Below are 24,206 nucleotides of genomic sequence, written 5' to 3' on the forward strand. Positions count from 1 at the left end.
TAGAACTGTATCACTGGACTTTAGGTTTCTGTGCTTGGTTATCCATTTTTGATGCATCTGAAGATTTAGCAGATACTCTTTGTGCCACTGCTGCCAGAGTCTTTCTGGGAGATACTGTACTTTCTTCCACCTTTTTCTGGCATACAGGTCTTCATAAACAAACTCTACTGGGATATGAATCACTGGCTCAGTATTAAGAGTGAGCAGATTATTTGGAGTAATGGGAACTGGACCTAGCAAATCATTGAGATTCTCCACTGAAAAGGGGCAACTGTTTACAATTTCCATTGCTTCATAGAAAAAACTTTGCAGTGATGAGTTGTCAAGTCTTCTGGCAGCATTGTCAAGAAGACCTGTAATCGATCAAATCTGTCTCTACCAAATACCACCCATGTGGCTGGATTGGGGAACATGCTGAACAAATTCACATCCATGGCTGATCAGAAAGTTCTTGAGTTTGCCTTCCTCATATTCCTTCAAGAGTTTGTCAAATTCTCTATGGGCTCCAGTGAAGTTGCTTCCTCGGTTGGAGCACATTCAATGCACATTCCCCCTCAATGCAATGAAGCACCACAAACTACTGATGAATGCATCGGTGCTCGTGTCGTTCAGCATCTCCACATGGACAACGCATGATGCATGGTCAGCTGGATTCTGATCTGTTCGAACATAGTTCCATTGCTGAGGGACCGAGGCTTCTATGATGGACTGATGGACTTGGTTCGCTACAAATATGTGAAGGCAACACATGTCGTTGTTGATGTAGCCAAACACGAATTTTGAATCAGTCCAAAAGTACTCTTCTACATTTTCGCAGGTGAGCTCACACTTGAGGAGTTTACTGACTCTTGTGGACACCACAGCTGCTTGGAGCTCTAGTTTAGGGATGGTGATGAGCTTCAGTGGTGCCACTCTTGCCTTTCCCATCAGAAGTGCACAGTGCACATTTCCATGTTCATTGATGAGCCTTAGGTATGAGCGCTGACCACACCTGGAGGTGTTGGCATCTGAGAAGTGATGTGTCTCACAATGTATGACTTCACCAAAGTTTTATGGTTTATAGCAGTGGCTACTTTTCACCTGGGTTAGATGATGGAGTTCGGATCTCCACTGCTCCCAACTTCAATGCAAGTCGTTGCTGAGATGGTCATCCCATCTGGTAGCATCTCTGCACATTTGCTGTAGGATCTGTTTCCCAATCAAAATAAATGGGGTGAGAAACCCCAGTGGGTCATATACAGAGGCTACTTTAGAGAGAATGCCTCATCATGCTAAGGATCGATCCATGAGGGTCACTCAGAATTGAAGCAGATCAGACTCTACACACCACTGCATGCCCAACACTCTCTCCCATGGGGTTCCCTTCTCTGGGAGATTAAGGTTTTCTGTTTTTGGTGCCCTGTCTGTAGGGAAAATTAAGTCCAGAACTTTTTGTTTGTTAGGTAAGAATGTGTTAAGATGGATGTTTCTCTTTGTGCAGATTATTTGGGTCTCCTTTATGAGATGGATGGCTTTGCTGACAGTTTTCACCCTCTTAGGCCATCATCCACATAAAAGCCTTTTTGAATGAAGCATGCAGCTTGAGGGCTTTCTACCTTGTCATATGCCAGCTGCCTGAGACCTGAGATGGCACAGACTGGTGACAACACTGCTCCAAAGAGGTGCACCTTCATTCGGTAGTCCACCACAATCCCGGACAAGTCTTCAATCCATAGGAATCTCAAAAAATCTCTGTTTTCTTTCTGGACCTGGAGCTGGTGGAACATTTTCTCCATGTCACAGGTGAAAGCTATGGTTTCTTCTCAGAATCAACAGAGCACTCCCACCAAGCTGTTTATTACATTTGGGCTCTTGAGAAGATGGCTGTTCAGCAAGTTCCTTGAAACTTCATTGCACAGTCAAAGACAACCCAAATCTCACTTGGATTTTTTGGGTAGTACACTCCATGATGGGGAATGTACAAGCCGTTTATTCAGGAATTTCTGGGTCTGGAACTCTTTCGAAATCTCTGCTGCAGATCATGTTGTTCATGAATGAAGCATAATCTGAAAGGTACCTCGAGTCCTTTGAAAACCTTCTCCAAGGATGGCTCAGGAGATTCAGGGCCATTGCTCTATTGTTCAGAAGTTTAGGTCTCTCCTTGAAGGGTAATAACATTTCATAATACCCTTCTTCATTTTATGGATGGACTGACCTATGATCTTCTTGAAGTTTAAGTCGTCCTGTGAGAATAGTCGATCTCTTTCTGCATGGATGTCATTTAAATCTGACTTGAGGGTCCTGTTGCTTTCTAGAGGGGTGCACATTTCTTTCCATATGGATGTCTTGTACGTGCAGTGGACTTCATATTTGGTTCTTCCTCCATGTGCAACTTGAAATGCCTCTGGAAGTTTTTTTGCAAATATTTTGTGAGAAACTCTTACCATGTCCCCTGAGTCCTCTCCTAGGTGTATGTGACCCACAATGCTCCATCCCAATTCAGTCTCTATGGCAAATGGCTGGTTGCCCTCATCAGTAATAAAGTTCTTCAGGGCCAAAGCTTGTGGGCAGTTATACCCAATCAGAAGGCCAATTTCACAGTCTTGCAGCTGTGCAATTTTGTGCACCATTCCACAAAGATGGGTCCCTTCTCCATCCCTTTCTGTGATTGTGAACCATTTGTCTAGCTTGTTTCTGAATGCCTCAGTTACAACAAATGGATTGCCATGTCGATCTTCCAGGACTCCCTTAGCTCACTGAAGGCATTTGCTGAGCTGAGCATGAGATAACCACTGATTGCATCCCTCACTGCTCTGCCAACATATCTCTTGAGGTAATGTATTTTCTCTGCATTGCTCACCTTCTTTGTTTCACTGAGGGACTTGAATGCCCTGTTCCAGTCATGATAGGTGAGTGGGTCACCTATGAATACCGAGGGTTCAGGAAATGGGAGGCAACTGAGGCTGACAGTTGAGGCCAATGATTCAGCTAGTTGCATGATGTTCATCTGTTTCAGGCAGGATTGTGAGGTGTGTGCAGATGCAGTTGTTAGTGCTCTCATTGTTATTCGATTCCATATTTTGGCTTGCTGAATCAAGAGGGATGACACTTGCAGCTGTTTTAGACCCAGTGTCTGTAAGAGGAATTTTGAAGGCTGTCTGTGTTGCAAACAATTTGGAATTACTCTTGGTTTCTTTTCAGTTCTTCTGCATTCACCTGATATCTGGCATCCTCTATGTGCAGCAATTTTTGGATCCTTCATTGTTCCAATGTCTTTTCCTTTCCATCTAGGATTCTGCTTCAGCTCTTTTCTTTGTTCCCTTGAGCTCCATTGCTTTCAATTAATCTTTTTTACTCATTTAGGGCTCTCTTGCCTCCAGCTTGGCTTTGTGGGTAGCCCACATTGGCTGCTGCCCCCATCATCTTCAAGGTGATTGATTCTTGTTGAGCTCCTTGATGATGTGAATGAAACTGATTTCCAAGAGCGAAGAGATTTGGGGTGCTTGTCATCATGGGAGGGGAGTTTCATCAGAATTGTCCCATGTAGGAGATCTCTATCAGCTTGCAGTTGGTCAATGCTTCTTCTAAGATTGGGATCTAGGTTATCAGTCAATTTTCTAGCATTGTTATAGACATTTTCCAACTTTGAAAACTCTGTTTCCAGTTCAAGTTTCATCTGTTGCATGATAATTATTTCACACACACCTTCTAGCGTGGTTTCACATTCTTTTAACAACTTTACATACTTGTGATGTAGCTTCCAAAACTTCTTTGTGTGCTCTTGTTCTTTGAGTACTCTCATTTTCAAGGTTGGGTTGAAATCTCTCTTGTGAATGCTTGAGACCTATGGCTCGAGTGTTGTGATATTTATTTCCACACTTTCAACAGTCTTTTCTTCATTTTCTCTGACTTGTTCTGTCTCTTCCATTACATCCACTGTTGGCTCTACATGGAATTGTGTTGGTTCTTGTACATCTGTCGCTCGAATGGGATTCACTTTAGTTGACATAATGGCCGCACTCATGCACTTCCTATTTTTCTGTATCTGAAGAGTGTCTCAGGTACCACAAGTCGTGACGAATCTTAAAGGTATCCATGTTTCACTGTTGCCCAATATGAACCCACACAATGATCATTGATATTTAACTGGAATTTAATGTGATGAACTACATTTGTACCAGTGACACTGCTAACCTCAGAGTGAATCTATTTATAGGTATTCTTACACGCTTGATTGACAATGATGGCATGATTATAACGTAACAAAATTGTCAAGATATATAACATATATGAAGGTAATATAACAAAACACTCAAATATATAAATGCATGCATTATCTCAAAGGTAAATATCAATTTTCATATGTTCAAGTACTGTGCATGAGAAAACTAATTGCCTATGGGGATGAGCATGCATGTGATTGGATTTCCAGATTGTTCCCCAATCTGGATCAAACTGGATTCGTTTTGGATGGGCATAAAACTCAAAATTGTTAGGATTCAGATTCAAAAATTGAAATTGAGTCAGCTGTGGCTAAAGTGGCTTCTGTAAGTATCTAAATTTTTTCACAATTTAAGTTAAATTTTCTCATAAAAGGTGTTGTGGGCCTGCTGTAATTTCTTAGATTTTTTTATTCCAGTCAGCCTACAAAATGATGAAACAAGTCATTAAAATATATTTTGAAATAAGAGAATTGATCTTATGGATTGACCTGGTCAATCACTTGATATCGATCTGATTGAAAATTTGTGAGCTGAGTTAAACTTATTAACAAAAATCACAAGCCAAACATGAACTTTTTAAAGTACTTAAAGAGTGATGGCAGTCAGTCATTCAGGAATATCTGCACAAACTCACTGAAAGCATTCCATGTCAGTGTGAAGCAGTATTGAGATCAAAGGAAATGCCAACTAAATATTAACTTCATTTTTTCATAGGAAGGAAGGAATTATGTGGGTAACTAAAGGCTGTGTAGAATGATGAGTTGCATGTGAATAAGGATATTGTTTATTTGTTTGTTTGCTCACATATTTTTCTTTTTTTGTCTGTGTTTAATTTACTTTTTATAACAGCTTCAACCTGCAATTTTGTGGAACATTTGGTTTTTATGTTTTATACCAGTGGACTTGAATACCAAAACTATGTTTGTATGTTTTAAAAATTAAGGTTATCAGCTACAAATACCATGAACTGCTACTAATTTAATCATAATAAATAAATATACAAACTAAATAAACAAATATGTCAGGTAACATCAGTATTTAAAATAGCATGCTATTGTTACAACTCTTGAAAACAAATCATAATTTTGAGTAATTTTTGTGTGTTACTTTTAAAATAAAAATTAATATCTGTAACATTTTTAACCTTCTGTTAATGTATTTTTATTATAATTAATAACTGATGTGGAATTTTCAGATAAAACTGATTTCCTGACAAGTATTAAACAGGCAAACACACAAACAACAGCAGATTTGATCAAGAAATAAAGGGATTATTCTATAGTTCATAACTGTACTTTAAGTTGCAAATTGGATACATTTAATTCACAGTGAAAACTATTTAGATGCAACATGAAAAAAAACAAAAACATTGTGTATACATACATTGACAAATGGACTACTTTTCTCTCACATAACAAGTCTCTGCCAACTTAGTCTCAATGACAGCCAAGCAGAAATGAGCAAAGAAAGTGCACCTGGATTTCAGATATCACTTTATTTTTTTTTGCCTAGTGGATGGTGTAACTATATTACTCCTGTTCCCTGATAACATTAGCTAGCTTACAAAGGATATTCCAGTTTTAACTTGTTCATTCCAGTGTTGAGACATAACACTGAAATATTCTTGCAGACATAGGACATCGTTTAACAATAAAGTAAATGGCTGAAATGAGTAGAACAAGATAATGTTAGATATTCTGAACCATGTGTTGTTGCTATGGCAGTGCAGAAACTATGTAATTAATAATCTGGAAAATATTTTTGTTACAGTAGTTGGTAGGGGAATATTATATTCCTTTATATCACATTGGTACTTCAATGAATCATTGGTGGACCTGTCATTATACTGTGAAATGGCAGAGGCAATAAATTTCATTGAAATGTTTGTAGTATATCAAAACAAAACTGTCTTTAAAGGATTCTGGACCAACACTAACCAAGATCTTGCTTATTTTTTACTGCAGGATCAAGCAGGCTCTATCTCACCTAGTGAAGATCTTGAAGCATCCATTCTTCAGACTTTAAGGGCTAGTAAAGATCTTAAACAACAGGTTTGATAGAAACAGTTAGCATTTTTTTATACATGTGTAGAAATATATTACTAATAAAACCTGATATTTTAAGTATCAAAACATTGTGATCCCTACCACCTGTTACAACTTTAGACATTTATTTATCAAGCTTAACAATAAGAAAATGTCTTATCTCCTTTTGTCTCATTTTCTTTGCCACAAATAAACCATCAGACTTGTCATGTGAATTATGTATTGATAAATAAACATCTTACCCATTTCCTGGTTTACGGTTACTGGACACTGAGCAGTTGACTTTTCCCAAATGGGTAGAAGAGCAAATCTGTATACAGTGTTGAACAATACATTAAGAGGAAGCAAACATTGTTTAGAACTATATTACAATTGTAACGTCCAAAAACAATTCCTAGAATGCTAGCCACTGAGGTCATCCACCAAGATCCATAAACAGAAAAGGGAAGTCATAGTTTTCAATGTTTCTATCTCTGCATGTACCTAATAGGTTTATGAACTATCTGGCAAGTTAGCATGGTAAGAATACAGCCATATCTTGGGCTTATTGTACAAGGTTATGAGACACTATTTAAGGGCAATATTAATGCATTTGATGGTTGGGCTCATGCTGTTTGTTCATAACTTGTAAAAAGATACAGAAACCCACTCTAAAGTTTTGAAATATTGTTTAAAACAAGATATTAAGAAATTGATAAGTTTAGTTTCTCACATCTATATATAAAAGAAATTGAAGAATAGAATTTGGGTACTTTAGTATTCAACGTATGTATTATGTGGACCTAATTCATTATAAGAGTCCATGGTAAGTACAAGTAACACAAAGAAGAAATAAGGAAACGTCATTATACAGTGAGATGAACATTTCAGTTATAGAATATCATCAAATTTGTCTTACTTGTAAAACTATTTTGTGATGGTAAATATCATAAAGAACAACATAATTATGGTTAGGTGATTAGTTCTATAAATGGCAAGTAGAATACCCCTAGCAAATCAATCTACATTCTGTTCATTAATTTGGTTTAATAGAATACTTCTGACTCTCTGTTGGGGTGTTTTCGAACCCCACGTATGCTTGTTAACCTTGCCATCACAAAATATATATTATTGCTGAGGCAGTTGTCATTCATGTTACGTTCCCCAAATCCCTTACAGATTATACACCTAAATTCTCTCATTTTACCCCAGCCACATTAAGAGTAACACACATTTTGTTCTTGCTCAAGCACACAAACACCCTATGGTGCTAAATCAAGGTGCATTTCTGGGAAAGCCTATATCTTTATTTCTTTGTTGTTCTTCATTCAGTTAGTGTTTCTAGAGCTAATTTATTTGAAATAGGAAGGAAGTTTTGCCTCAGTAATTTTTTATGAAATTTTAAGTTACTTATGTTCTTTTATTGAGGATGGACAATTATACTAAAAACGATAAGATTAGGTATATTCATTAACGATAATAAACTAATGATGTTTTTGTTCAAAATAACTTACAAGAAAATATTCAGTTAGAAACATTTTTACTTTACTTTTGGAAGAATGTTTTTGTTTATTAAATAAAATATGCACTCCTTTTGTAATAAATTTCTTATTTCTCTGTTAACCATCTATGCTTTAAAATCAGGCACAAGATATTATTAGTTATAATAATAAAGCATATTTATTTTCTATTTTTTTCTGGGTGAAATGCAATCCAACTCCTTGGTACTAATGTTGTCTGGCAAACCAATGGTACTAATATAGGGTTAAGTGCTTGAGAAATATTTTACTTGCACTTTTTCTGCAATTTAGTCACAAATTATAATTGATGTTAATTATTCCCTAGAAATTCTATACAAAGGCATTGAGCAAACCACATAAAAATTTTGGTTTAAATCATGAGGATTTTTAAAATTGCAACCTTGAAACATATATATATATAAACAGCTGGTTTGGGTTGAGAACATTTTTATGTAGAGGAGCAAACAATATTTAAACCTTCTTCAGTCATCATTAGATTCACAAAGAAAGAAAGAAGTAACTGACCAATAGCTGTCCACATGTTTGAAGGGGTTGTGTAATTGAGTGTAGAAATGTAGAGAATGTGTTTAGATGTTTTATTATATTTTTTAATATAGTTATATATATCCTTTGTATTGGTTTATTTTGGGCTTGAGTTGTTGTACAAGTAAGGCTTCTTTAATTTTGCATTTGTTTATGTTTGTTTCTTTATTTAGTATTTGGGTGTTTTCTATGGTTATGTTGTGTTTATTTGACTTGCAGTGTTTGAAAACGTGTGAAGGTGACTTTTTGTGTTCTTTGAATCTGGTTTCCATTTTTCTACTTGTTTCTCCAATATAGAAGTTGTGGAAGTTATCACATTGTATTTTATAAATAATGTTGGTGTGGTGTTTGCCAGTGTAGTTTTTACATAGTATAGACCTTAGTTTTGTGCCTGTTTTTTTTTTTAAATTTGGTATTCACTGGAATGTCATATTTTGTTACTAGTTTTTGCCAAATGTTGGTTATTTTTTTGCTGATGTTGGGAATATATGGTATGCAGCAGTATATGGTTTTGTGATTTTTTTAATTCATGGGATATATTTATTTTTGTAAGTTGATTTTGCTTTTTGTCTAGGTGTGTACATATAATGTTTTCTATGGTTTGTGGAGGAAACTTATTCATGTTGATGAAGTATTGTTTTATTTTGTCTAATTCTTTGTTAATTTTATCTGGTGAGCATAGTTTTATGGCTGTGTTTATTTGGTTTCTTAGTATGTTGAGTTTTTGTTTTGTTTCATGTGCTGAGTTCCAAGTATGGATGAACCTGATGATGACTGAAGAAGGTCAAAATGTTGTTCACTCCTCTACATAAAAAATTTCTCAACCCAAACCAGCCATTTTTACATATATATTTTTCTCTACACGTGGTTTTCTCATCATCACAGATTATTATTGCAACTTTGAAACAGTTTTCACCAACTAAAAAGTAAACAATACAGCTCATCAAAGAAAAAAAAAGATACATGTTTCTTAAAAATATTTGCAATTTGATTAACAAAGTGGTATGGTTTTATGACAGCTGCAATGCTGTGTAAAAAGATCAGCCTTAAACAAGTGTCTGAAGCTACACATTGTAACAAAAAAATAAAACAATTTCCTCTCGTGAAATCTATGTGATGAAATAAAACTCAAAAGCATATGGTATTTTCTTCTTTAATGATTCTAAAAACTTAGTTAGATACCACTAGAAACTACCATACCCATTAGTATAGAACAGAAAAGTGCATTATTCTAACTTAAAAATACATAATTTTTTAAACAATTCTGTGTAGCTACAAGATACTGCCTTGGATCATGCTGATGAGATTTTCAAAGTCACAGATGAGGCTGAATTTATGAGTCAACTAAAAAATGCAGCTATTGCTGGTGATCAGGACAGGTTAGAAGAATTTGCTGAAAAATTCAGTGAGCATGCAGACCATGTTCAAGAGGTAGTTAGATTAAAGTTTCAAGTGTTACTGCACGGAATGAATTTTTGTACTTTACAGCAATGTTCTTGTAATTTTGAGTTTCAAATATGGACATATCAGATTCCTATTCTCGAGTTATAATTGTTCAACTGTTTTAATTTGTCTTTTTGTTTGTTACAACTTAAGGATTATTAACGAGCCTCTTTTTTTAGTAATTGCATAAATAACTTTTTTACGAGATTTGTGAATAACTTTATCATTGAAATGCTTAAATTTGTTTGCTTTTTGTTAAGCACAAAGCTACACAATGAGCTATTTGTGCTGTGAAGTTATTAAGACATACTAATAGCAAAATGTTAACTATTCAGTTTAGCATTTAAAAGAAATATTTAGAAAGTAAAGACATGTTTCATCATATAACTTACAAATTTTTTTTTTATTTTCAGGTCTGTAAACTTTTACACCATGTTGCCAGCACAGAATCTCTACAAGTTACTTCAAAAAACTTGGATAATTGCTTGAAAATTTATGGAACTCAGGTTTGAAGTTCTTTTCTTTTTAAATAAAATTTGTTATCCTTGTCAAATATATATTAATTAGTTCAGAACCTTAGATCTCACCAGTTGTAAACTTACTAGAGCCTTTTTCATTTACTGTAATAAAACCTTTGTTTTATGTTTAGGGTAATTCATTAGTGTAATTACTGAAATAATTATGAATTTCATACTTCCATAAGTCGTATAGGATATAACTTTTTCAGTTGTATTTGTGATATATTATTCCAAATTTCTATGCAGTTCCTAATAATAATTATGACATCCTAGTTAAATGAATATCTATGGTTGTAAACATATTTCATTTCTTTTAAATAGTAAAGGTTACATGCTACAAATTTTATATATACATATGTTTCTCTACGAGTTTCTTGGAAGGCAGCTAATTTAAGCAAACATCACAAAAGTCTGTACACCTGGCTTTTTTAAAACTGTATATGGACCATTGGTTGAAGTGAGTATTCTGTGGCTTTGTAGGATACCTGTAGGATACATCCTACTATATTTTTTAAAAGATAATTTTTGTTACTCTTTGCTTCATACCAACTGGACATTATTATGAGACATTTCTCTGAATGTAAATAAAATTATAGCCTATGTCACTAGAATGGAACCTTATAAGGTCAATATTTTGCTATTACAGCTTTATTGGCAGCTTTTGATATCCTGATTTGAAGGACATTATCTAAGCAACTCAGCTTTTTTATATTGTTGTTTTTAGCCTGAAGCCAAGTAGCCAGGTTTTCCCTTGTTTAGCAACTTCTTATATAGTTTCAAACAACTTTAGATTATGTAGAATTCTCCTGATGTGCACTTTGACCTTAGCATAACAGTCCTTTGATTAAGGTTAACTTCATTCTTATTTTAACATGACAGGGTTGTTTTTGTTTTAAAGCATTTAATTAATTTAAATTTCTCTAAACCTTTATCCTTGAATTACATCTGATATCATTCTTCTACTAATGTGTCTTTGTGGTTTTAAACTTTGATATATATACTTTATAAGAATGGCAGTAGCACACAACAGAGAGATTAATGTAATAAGTTTGAAAGCCCTTTAGTTGATGTTTTAAAAATTGTTGAAATGCAGTATGGCAGTATGAATTTATATAAATTATTGTGGGAAGGGAAACTCAACAATAAAGAAGTACCATTGTATGAAAACTGCTGACTTTTATCTTTAAATAATGTTTTTTTATGCAAACTCAAGAACAACAAAGTGTGACATTACAAAGAAATAAATTAAACTTTTGAGTATATAAATTACATTTAAAATTTCTCAAAACTATGGAATTAGGGCATGCTTGCCATTTGAGATATGCCATGTTAAGTTTGAAATACATTATATTATAGTTTCATTAAGCGACGTACTTCACTATTTATTTATGTGTTTATTATGAGATTCATTTTATTTTTATAATAATTGTGGTAATAAAACTGTGAAAGCTTAAAATATAATAACTTTTATGAAAACATGCTCTCAGTAATGTAAAGATTAAAATGTTCTATATAAATGTAACACGATGTCCATTCCTAACTTTGTGAAATCATTATAATACTTACTCTTGAGAGTTTATTTTTATGCAAGTTCATTGACCTTTTATTTTATAGGTGCTTAATGCTTCTCACACATTGTGTTTGCATCCAAAAAGTAAAATAGCAAAAGAAAACCTTGATGTTTTCCTGGAAGTTTGGCAGTCATTAGTTAATGATGTAGCCTCCATTTCTTCAGAAATAGCAGAATTATGTCGAGGAAGGATACCTGAGAAGCCAGTTTACATGTCACTTCCAAGACCTGGTGTAAATTATTATTCATTGCCTTTGATCTGAAATTTGATTTTATGTACCTTGAAAATGTTTTCATGGGAGTTTGGATCACGTAATCAGTTTAAATATGGGTTTGAGTTTTATTGCCTATAAAATATTTAATTAAAGGTGAATATTGTAGAAAAAATACTGTTGTTCCTTTAATCATTTATTACAAATTTATTTTGAGTTTCTCTAGGATACTATCTTTTGCCAAAACAGTAAACTGTTTTATGTTCATGGTAATGAGTGTAATTTTTACTATTATAAAACATCTATAATTTGTTAAAATAATGTTAAAATATGTATATTTTATTTAAATATCTTTTTAATTTATGGTATTAATCAGTTAATACGAAAATTTTAAATATATTTAAATATTTATTGGTGTTTTTATTTATGTTATTAATAGCATTGAATTTTATAGATTATAATGAATGTCCGTGGTTTTCGTTTTTCTGACTAAATTACACTCTTATATGTGACACTAATTCTTGTTAGTCAGTATCAGTATTATTATTCCATATTTCAGAGACATGGTACTACAAGTAAGCCCTTGAAGCCAGTAAAGCTAGACATGGAGGTAAAAGTTCTATATTTCTCTAGCTTGTTTTCCAACCTTTTTTATATTAGAATAACATGCTTCCTTGCTGAATTGAATGCAACTCAGAAGATATTATTTAGTAACTGTACTAAATCTGAACCCTACTGTATCACAATACCATTAAAATTATTTGTTATTAAAACTTACTAAAATTAATCATTTAACCTTTTTTTCCCCACCAGCACAGTGGTAAGTCTTCGGATTTACAATGCTAAAATCAGGGGTTCAATTACCCTTGGTGGACTCAGCAGATAGCCCAATGTGGCTTTGCTATAAGAAAATACACACATACATTTAACCTTTAATTTCTTGTAATTTGTAATCATTAAGTTACAAAAAATCCTTTTTTCCAGTAAAAGTGTGTTCCATTATAAAACTATATATTTTAACACTTGGAAATGATTTCACATGAGCTTCCAAACTTCTTAAACACATCAACAACAAAAATAAATAATTAATTTTTCACTTTTAATTATCAAACTGCTTTATGGTTCTATGTGATGCTTATATTTTTAATAAAAATGCTTGAAACATATCATTATATTTGTTGGAAATATTTTACTTCTTTTCATATTTATGTTTCAGTTCTTTTATCTGATGCAGAAATGAAATAATTTTTATTATTTACTTACAGAGTATTTAAGATAACTCTGAATCACATGTGATTTCACTTTTCAAAATTGGAAAGCTATGAAACTGCAGTGATAAATCATAATCCTTTATACATTGGAACTTATTTGAACTATAATAATTTTCTTTTGTGATAAATATACACATTATTGGGAGGATGTGACACATAACTGGTTTGGTTAGCTACTTATGTAAATGTATATTTTACATATATAGTAAAAAATATCTAGAAGTTTATATAAATAAGTAAGAAATGATATATTCTGAAACCTATGTTTATTCCTTTGGAAAGGAACAGGCAAAAATTGCTAAGCTTGGTCTTGAAATGAAACTTCTTACATCAGAAATGGATGCAGAAACAGAAAAGTATTCATCAACTGACAACAACGACATAGTTTTTAGAGCACGTAACATGTCTCAAATGGCCTTTTCAATGTACCAGTTTACCCGTGGGGAAGGAGATTTGAAAACAACTCAAGTAAGTGAACCTATAAAGTTTATAAGCCACTTAAATATATGACACCGATATTTTTAACAGACTTAAAAACACCTAAAATAAACTAGTTATTTTAACCTCCTCATTAAGAAGGTTAAAAGTATGCATCTTGGTAATAAAATGAGCCTACAGTAATGAGCTACATTTAAAAGCAAGGGCTAAAGTGCATGACTGTAGAATGTTATTGAGATTTTAAAACATTTTGAGTAAGTGTACTCAAAATCAAGATTGAATATACTGGGGGTTATTCTCACCTTAAAAAAGAAAAATGTCCTAGGTCATTTGCACTTTTCAAGCTACTTTCCTTATTATCTATTAAACTCTGTTTGATGGCCTTACTCCATGAGTTTTATTGTAACAAGCTTCAGGAAGAAACAATAAGTTCAGTTTTAGACCACATATTTTGATACTTTTTATAGACCTTCCACTGTATGTGGATATCTGTGATTATATTTTAATTTTTATTTACCGATGGTGATTTTTAAGATATACCAGATACAAAATATAAAGTGGGGTTTCTTTAAGTAAAATCAGAAAAAAACACTAACTGTACACAGTACTGTGATGAAAGGCTAATGTTATATCGTGGGTCAGTATTTATCATCCTCTATAATTGTTTTATCCCCTTTTTGAAACCCAGTAAAATTGTAGTCATGTCACTTCCTTGTTACCAAATAACCATACAAGTATTCATGACTAAAGTATGTAAAGTCATGTGATTAAATTAATGGAAGACATGAGACAAAATGACAACATCAAAATAAATTCATGATTTTTTTAAAAGAAAGAAATCATCAAATGACAGAGTAGATGCATAATCAAATCAAAAGCTAAATACCAAAGACATTGTTGTAGTAATTTTCAAACAATTAAAAAATTCTGAATCATTGATTTCAAATGCACTGTTGGCTCAAGAAAAATGGATAATCCAGTGGCACTGTTCTCCTGTGTAATTTGTGCTTTTCCATTGAAGAAAATATAGCAAGTCAATCCTATGTGCTTACCAAAAGTGTAATTGTTAGCTGCACTCTCAGTAATATGTTATGCAAAACATTAACACTAAGGTATTGCAGCTTGTTTTTAGGGTTTTGAGTGGTGTTCAGGTTTTTCTGTTTTATTGTTTTAAACTTTCGTCAAAGATTAATATTTTGTCTTTTTTTAAATTACACCTTAGTTATATTGATAAATATATTGATAAATTAAGTTTACTAATTTCAACATTTGTATAATGCATTTAACTACAGAACTAAGAATATTTTAGCTCACCCTTCATTTATAATTGGCTATACCAAGTTACAAAATCTTGAAGCCAGATGTTCCTAAAGATTTTGCCTATCTTAAGTTTTGCTTCTTCACCGACACATCATGATACTATATTAATCATTCTTAAAGAATACAGTTATGTAGTCCTGTATGTTTTATCACTGCAATGCAGCATACTGAGGTTGCATTAACTAGCTGAATATGTTTAACCAATTTATCTTGTAAAGTTAGGGTAAATGATTATCTATTATATTTTGCATTATTGTTAGATAAGTTTTTAATTCAATACATGCTTTTATTAATGTTGTAAATGTCTATAAGATGAAACATCAAGTGAAAACTTCCATTATGATATAATATCAAAACTACCTATTATTATAAAATAATAATTCTTTAATATTATTCATTTTGCATTAAGTTTTTCTGTACTTTAGAAGGTGGTCTACTTAAAGGTGAAAATTAATGATTTGGGTAAAAATTGACTGCAAATACTTAAAACATAATATTTAAATAAAGTTGTAGTCAACAATCAAGTATTAAATCCACAAACAATTCTTCTGAATGAACAAAAACTAAATATAGAGTACTGTAAAAATTGAAGATCTTCAACTATTTTAAAAAATTGAATCTGTATAAATTATTTCCATTATATGATGAAGTTTTTGTGTCTACCTCTAATGTTCTTCTTTGTATTACAATAATACAAAATAGAGAGCATGTAATTTCTGTAAAATAGTCGCTGTTATATATAACATAAGCCTATAGAAAACATTGTACATGACACAACTTTGCTGCACAAAATATTTTAAAAATATATCTGAAAAAGATGTTCCTTTTTTGGAAGATAAAACAATGCAATTTTGAACTTCTATATGAGGATTTAACTGTGCATCTGTTCTTAATGAAACTTTTAGTCATTATTAAATATCTGAAGAATCATTTTTTAGGATCTCTTCACCCAAGCAGAATTTTTTGCAGAGGAGGCAAACAAACTTTACAAGTTGATTCGTCACTTTTCATACCAGGTAAAACTTTTGATGATATAATACGATATTTGGAGTACTTATAGTGCAACTTTGGCTGAAATTTTATACAGTTTTTAAATAATTTGTGAGACATTGTCAGGTATAAAGTTTATGAATAAAATGATATGTCAAGTAAATGGTATTCTAAGCAAAACAGTGTGTGTATTACATTACAGGAAATAACATACCATTAATGGAAAAGGTTGTGGTATAGTTTCCTAAAAGCTCAAAACAGGGTTAACAGATTTTTATTTTAATTCAACAATGTTATGAGTTTTCTCATAACAGCATAAAGTTGGTCATAATTGAAATAATTTTTTTTATCTATATGTTTGAAATAAAACGAAGTTTATATTTAGTCTCTGATATTTTTCCCCCTTAATTTTCTATATGTTGAAGCTTTGAGTATTTTATCTAAGGAATAAAAATATAAAACAAATTAGTTATCTCAGAGCACTCAAGTAGAATTTTAGGTGTAACTGATGTACTTTTTCTTCAATTTTATATATAGTAAGTAAAATATGTTATAAAGCTATGAAACTTACATCCCAAATATATGAATAATGCTAAGATTTATTCTTTACTTACTGCAAATACTACAAGTATATGCCTATCTTCTTAGAAGAAAACTGAAATGTAATTCAATGACATCTGATTTTTACAGAGGAGGAGCTGTATTCAGTGCTTATAGTTAAAATATATTACTAGAAAGTTATTAGTATAATGTTGTACACTATAATTTTAATGTTTGCTAGAATGAACTTTTCATTTTAATGACTTCAAGAATCTAGTAATTTCAGTTAGATTATAAAGACAAGGATGTGTTTTTTTGTAAAATGAGTAAGCAGCTAATAATGAATAATGAGTAATGAATGAGAAGTTAGTGAATATTCAATGAGTGTTTAAGGTTAGCATTAAACAGTAAGAGTTATTGCATCTATTCTGCTATTCAGTTAGGGAATGAGTCACATGTTTGTTCATTGATCAAAGCTAAATCAGTTAGGCATAGGTAGCAACAGTTAGAAATTTCTGTTGAAAATTTGAATATTGCTTATGAAATTAGGCCTAAATCTTGTGTCGAAGTACCAGTAACAAACTTTATAAAAGAATTAGATTAACTGGTTATTATTACACTATCTGGATGTCACATTTTTTTTACTAGACAATCAAACAAAAGCCATCAAATGAAATAACATGTTAGAATAACTGTTGTCAGAATTGGGATTATTTAAATTTGAGGAGACTCAAGACTGGAAATTTATTGGAGCTGATGAAACATTTAGGAGAAGGTAGAAAAAAGGGACAGCTAAAAATTAAAATATGACAAAAAAGACTAAGACAGAAAGTTAAAAACGATGAAGAAGTAAGAGGCCAGATATTAGAAGTTGTTTCTAAATATTCTTTCATTAGGTGGCTTCTTTTGAATTATCTGGTCAACATTTTGCAAAATCCAGTCCACATTATGATAACAAATGAATTTATCAGGTCATCCCATAAGTAATGTTTGAATATTTAATACAGAAAATGCATCATCACTTCTGTCTTTGTAGAAGGCTTTAATGACTAATATATGTAATAGGAGGTGTATAAAAATGTTCAGACAAATAAAAGAAACTAATCCAACTCCACTTTTCAGATCATTAATCAAATAAACCCTTATGAAGATCGATGTGTCTGAGGAGCACATTAGGTGTATAATGCTTTATGAGTTAAAAAAGGCAATAATGCAGCAGAAACTACACGAAACATTCAAGGTGTTTATGATTGGTAAACAAACATGTATTTCATTCAGTAACTGGACTGCAGAATTAGATGTTAACTTTCATTTTCTAACTGAAACACTCAATGAATACTTATTAACTTTGCATTTATTATTCGTTACACATTATTAATTGGTTACTTGTATTTATAAACAATACTTCCCAAATCACTAGATTCTTGATATCATCAAGATGAAGTGCTCCTTCTTACAAACATCTACATCAAAACATCAAAAATAACAACACATAGGTAAACAATGTAAAATTTTAAAAAATAAAATCAGATTATCATATTATGCCAAAAGTAAACAAAATTGTTTTAAATTATTATAACAGTTAAGCATACCCATAATATATTTCAATAAAAGTCAAAGGTATTTTCTCTTCTAATAATAGCAAAGTGAAAATTGTAACTTTTATATTCTTACAACCAATAACATAAGCATTATATTGCTGTCTACAGGCCAATGAATACCAGAAATTTTTATTTTTGTAGACACTAAGAAAGCATTTTGTTTAGTCACACACATCAATCAGTGTTTTTAATACTAAGAGTACTCTGCCTTTAGGTGCCAGGTGGCCAGCATAAAAAGGAACTCTTGGACTACCTTGATAAAGTGCCCACATTTGTCCAACAGTTGCAGTTCACAGTAAAGAACCCTACTGTAGGAAAAGCAGCTACTTTTACTAAGGTAAAAGTTGCTGAATAATTAATAAGTTTTGTCTATTCTTGTGGGTTTTATCAGTTTGAATATTTAAGAAGTTGGTAATGCAGCAATTGTAAGATGTTGAATTAATTTAAACTTAAAAAAGTAATTTTTTTACAGACTATATTTTTGGCTTAATACATCTTTTAAACACTTTCTCACTGATAAACAATGTGCTCTAAGTTATTTATACACTTTGAAAAACTTTAGTGTAAAGATACAGTGAACACTGATGTGTGGTGTTTTCCCAAATTTAAGCTAAGTAGTCTTACACTGAGGTTAAGAACATTGAGTGAGAGCAATAAGAAAGATATTTACGTCATTTAATGATTTTGTAAATATCTTGTGCTTATTATTTCTATTTTTATGATATAAAAGTAATATTTCAGATGTTTATACATATTTTATTTCACTTTTTCTTTAGGATGAATTTAAAATGTTTGTTAATTGAAACCCTTATTGTAGAACAAAAACAAAGACAAAAAAAAGACTAGTTTTAATATTTGATTAGTAAGTTCACCTTTAATAGGTTTAATTAATTTACAGTAAACATGACTAACTTAACAGTAAATTCTTATCCATTGAAGATAGGCACAAAAAAATGATATTTATAAAAATACTAATTTTCCAATAGACTCAGTTCTCTTAAATAAGAAAATGCCCCGACCTGCAACAGACTGTTATAATAATTGATCAGCTCATATCAAGTAAATCCAAATGTTTTAGTGCATCAGCAATCTGTAATCTTATTCAAATGAATCACAGTTTTTATTAGCTTCTGATGTGTTTCATGAGAACAAAATTCATCTTCTTTAATGTGATTTTAGTCATTATTATAAGCTGATTTACTGTAATTAAATGTTTTGTATTGTAGGTTGACAATGTCATACAGGAGACAAAGAATTTAATGAATATAATATCTAAAGTTGTGACTACTTGTCTTGTATGTGCAACAGAGGTAAGAGTTTATTTAAATATAAAATCATTATGAAAAATCAATCTTTATTTGTAACCAGACAGCAGAAATTCTTACACATTTACTGAATCCAGTCTTTTGTTTTATATTTTAAACATTAAGGTGTTTGTTTTGCTTGTTAAAATAAAGTAAATACAGTCTTGAGTTTTAAATAAACTATTTAATTAACTAATACCTTTATGTTTCTGGTAATAAAAACTCTTAACATCCAAGAAGTAATAATATTAATTTATTTTTAACCAAAAGGATTTAAAAGAAGAACAGTTACATTGATAACATACTGTCAATTGTGGAATGTTAAGTCATTTTTAACATACATTCTGGGTACATTGAAATTCCAAATATTCATACAAGTTAATTGTAGCATATTTTGTTTTAATTTGTTACACTTTGCTAAATGTGTTATCATTACTGTACATAGATGAGTTTCATAATGGTTTTTTTTTTCTTTTGAAGAAAGTAGAAGATCTGAGCCTATATTTGCTCCTTTTTTGATAGGTAAAAAAACTGGAAGGATATTCGTAGAGGCTGAATGTTAACTCACGCAGTTTCATTTTCATCTTCTTTTGGTTATGTTTTACTAAAACACATAGGTTCTTCAAAATTATTTAGTGATCAAAATGCTTGATTTATGTAATTTTAGTTCAACTTGGACTTCAGAGGCAGTAGCAGTACTAGCCGTTCAAGAAACACTTCACCTTATCGTAACGAACTTGATGAATATACTTTCACTGATGGACCCAACAGTATAGCAGGAATGCCTTCAAAAGAAGGGGGAACTAGTGTTTCAGATCCAAATATATGACAGTTTGGGTTGGGCCCACGAAGGGCCAGAGGTGACCCACGTCGCACTCGCGTGTCTTTTTTACTCTTTTAGGGTCAAAGTTCAAACGAGATCAGTAAAATAAAATGTATGTTCTTAGTGACCAGTCTTCTAAGAGCTATCTCACTATATCCTGTATATTATAATTGTATGCTTATTTTAGTCTTGTATTATATTTAGTTATTTTCTTTGGGCACATACAACATCCAAATTAAATTTAATAAGTTATTGTTTAACCCTACAACATTTCTGCTGTTTAAGGGTTACTAAAGTTATTTTTCTAAAATTAATTAAGGTATTTTCAATTTGCAGTCATAAAGTTGAGTTTTAAAATTGTTAGTTAGCCAAGATTATCCAAAAAACTTTGAATAATTTTATAACATACAAACTTATTTGTCAGAATTCCACTCTAATTATTTAGTTTGTATTTTATTATAGAAGTATTTTTATTTAATGTTATGGAAAAGTTTATGTTTTAATTTGTTCAAAATACTTTAATATTTTTCATAAACATGCTAACAGTAATTTTGTTTTTAACTTTGTGAAATAGATATAACAGTCATGCACTGATTTGTCTTGGTTAACTAAAATCTCTTTCTGATTTAATTTTTGCTTTCACAAGTCCTCCTTTAAATAAATATTATACATTCCTGATAAGTTAATGTCAAATTTGTTTATTTTAAATTGTAAAAAACTGTCAATTAACCAGCCCACATCAACATTGATTAATGAAACGGTTTTGAATACTGAAGTTGAAAATACAGGGTGTTTGGAAAGTCACTGTGCATTTATATATTTATTAACAGACATGTTTCAACATAGAATACAGGAGGTAAATATGAATGACAATTATAAACAATGTTGAAAGTGACCCCCATTGGCATCAATACAGGCCTGGATCCTTCTTATTTTGTTTCAAAACACTGCTATCAGTTGCTGGCTTGAAATAGACTGAATAAAATGATTACAAAACTGCACAGTGACTTTCCAAACACCCTGTAGCTATGCTATAAATTTGAGATTAACATGATCATAACAACTCTGTTTGTTTTTTAGTGCATTCTAGTTGTCTAATTAGTTGTCTTAGTGTGACAGTCTACAACACAGAATGTTATTTATTTGATTTATTAATAAATTATCTTGTATGATATATTTATTAAAATTATATAGAAGTAAAATATTCTTGTATTTTTGAAAATAATACAGTTTGTTAATGGCTATTTTCTTAATCATTAAGAAATATACTTTTATCATATTATTTTGCAAGAATTTTTTTTATGTATACTGTTATTTTACCTGCAAATGGTTATAATGTTCTATTATTATTACTGTTGTGTTTTACTGAAAGATACTACTATCATGAGATAGCTCTTGTAATGTGACGTATTAGACTGGCTAATGAAGAAGAAAAGGAAATCTTATCTATTCACTGAGAACTCTCATTTTATTTGGCTGTTGCTAAGACACTGCACCTGGGATCATTGCATTTCTGTTCAAATTAAAGAGTAAGGGTAAACTAGCATAGTAAAACATAAAATTTTTCTATTGAAATGAGAGGTAAAAATTTGAATTTTTACTTATTTAATGTGTACTTAAAACAAACAAATGCAATGACTGTGCTTTGTTTTTTAATTCCAAATCTTTTTGTGAATATTTTCTTACACACACACACACGCAATTTCTTTTTTCCTCTTGAAATGCCTGTTAATGCCTGTTTCTTTGGAATTATTCTGTAAATGTTAATACTGTAAATAACTTTTAAAAAACTACATACTACATTAGCCTGGAAATTTTAACACTATCATCTAATTAAGAGATTAAAATATTTTCAATTTAAATGTCCTACAGCTGTAATTATTTTAAATTTTAAAATTAAATTTTATTTGCACTGTAAAATTAAATGGGGATTATTTAAGTAACAATAAAAGAAATATAATTAATTTTATGGTATCATGTGAATCATAACATGTAATATATTTTCTGTTATAACAAATTGTTTTCCAATCAAATTCAAGTAGTTCAAACGTCAGCTTTAAGGAATAAATAAACCAATCGACAATTTGTTAATATCATTTATATTTACTAATTGTGCATTTGCACTGTCCCCAAAAGTGTTCTGTTTCAAAAGTAAATAAAAATAAAATTAAGAGTAACAAATGTTTTTTTACTTTTGCTTTTCAAGTTCATAGGTCATACTTTATTGTTGCCTACACAATGCTTAATTCTTTTCATGATTCATGACATTTGCACATTATACTTACGTTGCGATACTACAAATTGCTACATTAAACACCCATTATGTGATATCATTTTAGTGCTTACTGACACACTGACTGACTGACAGTAAAAAACAGATAATACCTCCAGGTGACCTTCATCCCTTTTCAGAGAAACTAGATGTCATAGAAATTGCTGCAGTTAACATACCCTTCCTAAAGCTCTTTTTTATGTCAGAATTTTATCAGTACACCAGCAGAAGAAAGTAATTTTGCTCTCAAATTTTCATTATTAGATTACAAAACAGGAATTCTAATGGATCATACTTAAATCAGAAATGTTATGGAATACTGTGTTATAAATATATTATAAAAAATTGATATTTCAGAATACATGCTTTTAAAACATTTCTCTTTTGTGTTTTTTAAGATAATATTTTACACAAACTACTGCATTATTATTGACACGAAGAAAAACCTGTGTAGAAAAAAATGTTTGTTGAAGTGAGACTACAAAGCTATTTAATGATTATTTTTAGTTTATGATTAGAGTAGCGAACTGTAAAGTCGCGTTTTTTAAAAATAATTTACATTGGCCTTTGGTCCCGCATAGCCTTAAAATAGTTTAAGGCGTTCGACTAGTAATCTGAGGGTCGCGGGTTCAAATCCCCATCGCACCAAACATGCTCGCCCTTTCAGCCGTGAGAGAGTTATAAAGTGACGGTCAATCCTACTATTCCTTGGTAAAAGAGTAGCCCAAGAGTTGGTGGCGGGTGGTTATGACTAGCTGCTTTCCCTCTAATCTTACACTGCTAAATTAGGAACGGCTAGCGTAGATAGTCCTTGTGTAGCTTTGCGCAAAATTAAAAAAACAAAAAACATTGGCCTTCCAGCGACATGTCTGCAGATTTACAACGCTAAAACCGTGAAGAGCAGGACGCAGAAATCCCATCCTTTACGTAAAACAATTTCTCAACCCAAACGAGCCGTTTCAACATTATAGAAATCCCATCGTGTAGCTTTGTGCTTAATTACAAACAAAATTAAAATGATAGCCATAATGAAGCGTTAATCATTTAGACACATTTCATTTTTTTATAAACATATCTAGTGTAACATTTAAAAAAAGGAACAGGTAAAAAACGTTTTTATATTTATAGTAGTTTTAAATCTTCAAAGGATGAAATGTGGAATGATAAGATGATAAATATATGCCATTGATTTTGATTACGAAATTTCGAGTTAGTGCTTTTCTTTAGGTGAAAAGCTGAATAATAGTCTAATCGTACTTTGACCACCACAGGTATAAGAACCCCTTTTTATATGTTATTAGACTTTAAACTTACTGCTAAGGAACCGGAATAACTCAATGACGGATTTTAGTCTTAATGCCGAATCATCTAAAACAAAAAGGGGCTCGGTGTGTTAAAACTGTCCCCTCTATTTATCTTTATTAAACCACCATCATAGACGGGGTATAAACAGTATAAATCACGAGTCAAGAATTTTTGTGCAAATGACTGTGCTTACGTGTGCAGTAAAAAAATATCAGTTAACGGTAATTGCCTGAGATTGATATGTAGAAATTAGTAGTAACAAAAAAATTAAAATTATTACGAAACATATCCGTTGAACTTTAATAGGCCC

At 31.4% G+C, this 24,206-nt stretch overlaps 1 protein-coding gene across 5 annotated transcripts in view; it reads left to right on the forward strand.

The window, feature by feature from the left end:
- LOC143222029 (alpha-catulin-like) overlaps positions 1 to 22,282 on the forward strand; it is a 145,747-nt gene extending 123,465 nt beyond the window's left edge. For 3 of the 5 annotated variants that reach the window (XM_076447850.1, XM_076447847.1, XM_076447849.1), the window contains 10 exons: positions 6,167 to 6,253; positions 9,562 to 9,720; positions 10,146 to 10,238; positions 11,865 to 12,053; positions 12,592 to 12,642; positions 13,586 to 13,771; positions 16,000 to 16,077; positions 18,407 to 18,529; positions 19,419 to 19,502; positions 20,164 to 22,282. In XM_076447850.1, the coding sequence (XP_076303965.1) occupies positions 6,167 to 6,253; positions 9,562 to 9,720; positions 10,146 to 10,238; positions 11,865 to 12,053; positions 12,592 to 12,642; positions 13,586 to 13,771; positions 16,000 to 16,077; positions 18,407 to 18,529; positions 19,419 to 19,502; positions 20,164 to 20,325 (1,212 nt within the window). In that variant the 3' untranslated portion in view covers positions 20,326 to 22,282. The remainder of the gene's footprint in view (positions 1 to 6,166; positions 6,254 to 9,561; positions 9,721 to 10,145; positions 10,239 to 11,864; positions 12,054 to 12,591; positions 12,643 to 13,585; positions 13,772 to 15,999; positions 16,078 to 18,406; positions 18,530 to 19,418; positions 19,503 to 20,163) is intronic. The other 2 variants (XM_076447851.1, XM_076447848.1) reach the window with 1 other exon arrangement.
- The last annotated feature ends 1,924 nt before the right edge of the window (positions 22,283 to 24,206 follow it).

Source organism: Tachypleus tridentatus, chromosome 8 (assembly GCF_004210375.1).
Source record: "Tachypleus tridentatus isolate NWPU-2018 chromosome 8, ASM421037v1, whole genome shotgun sequence".
NCBI classification, from domain to species: domain Eukaryota; kingdom Metazoa; phylum Arthropoda; class Merostomata; order Xiphosura; family Limulidae; genus Tachypleus; species Tachypleus tridentatus.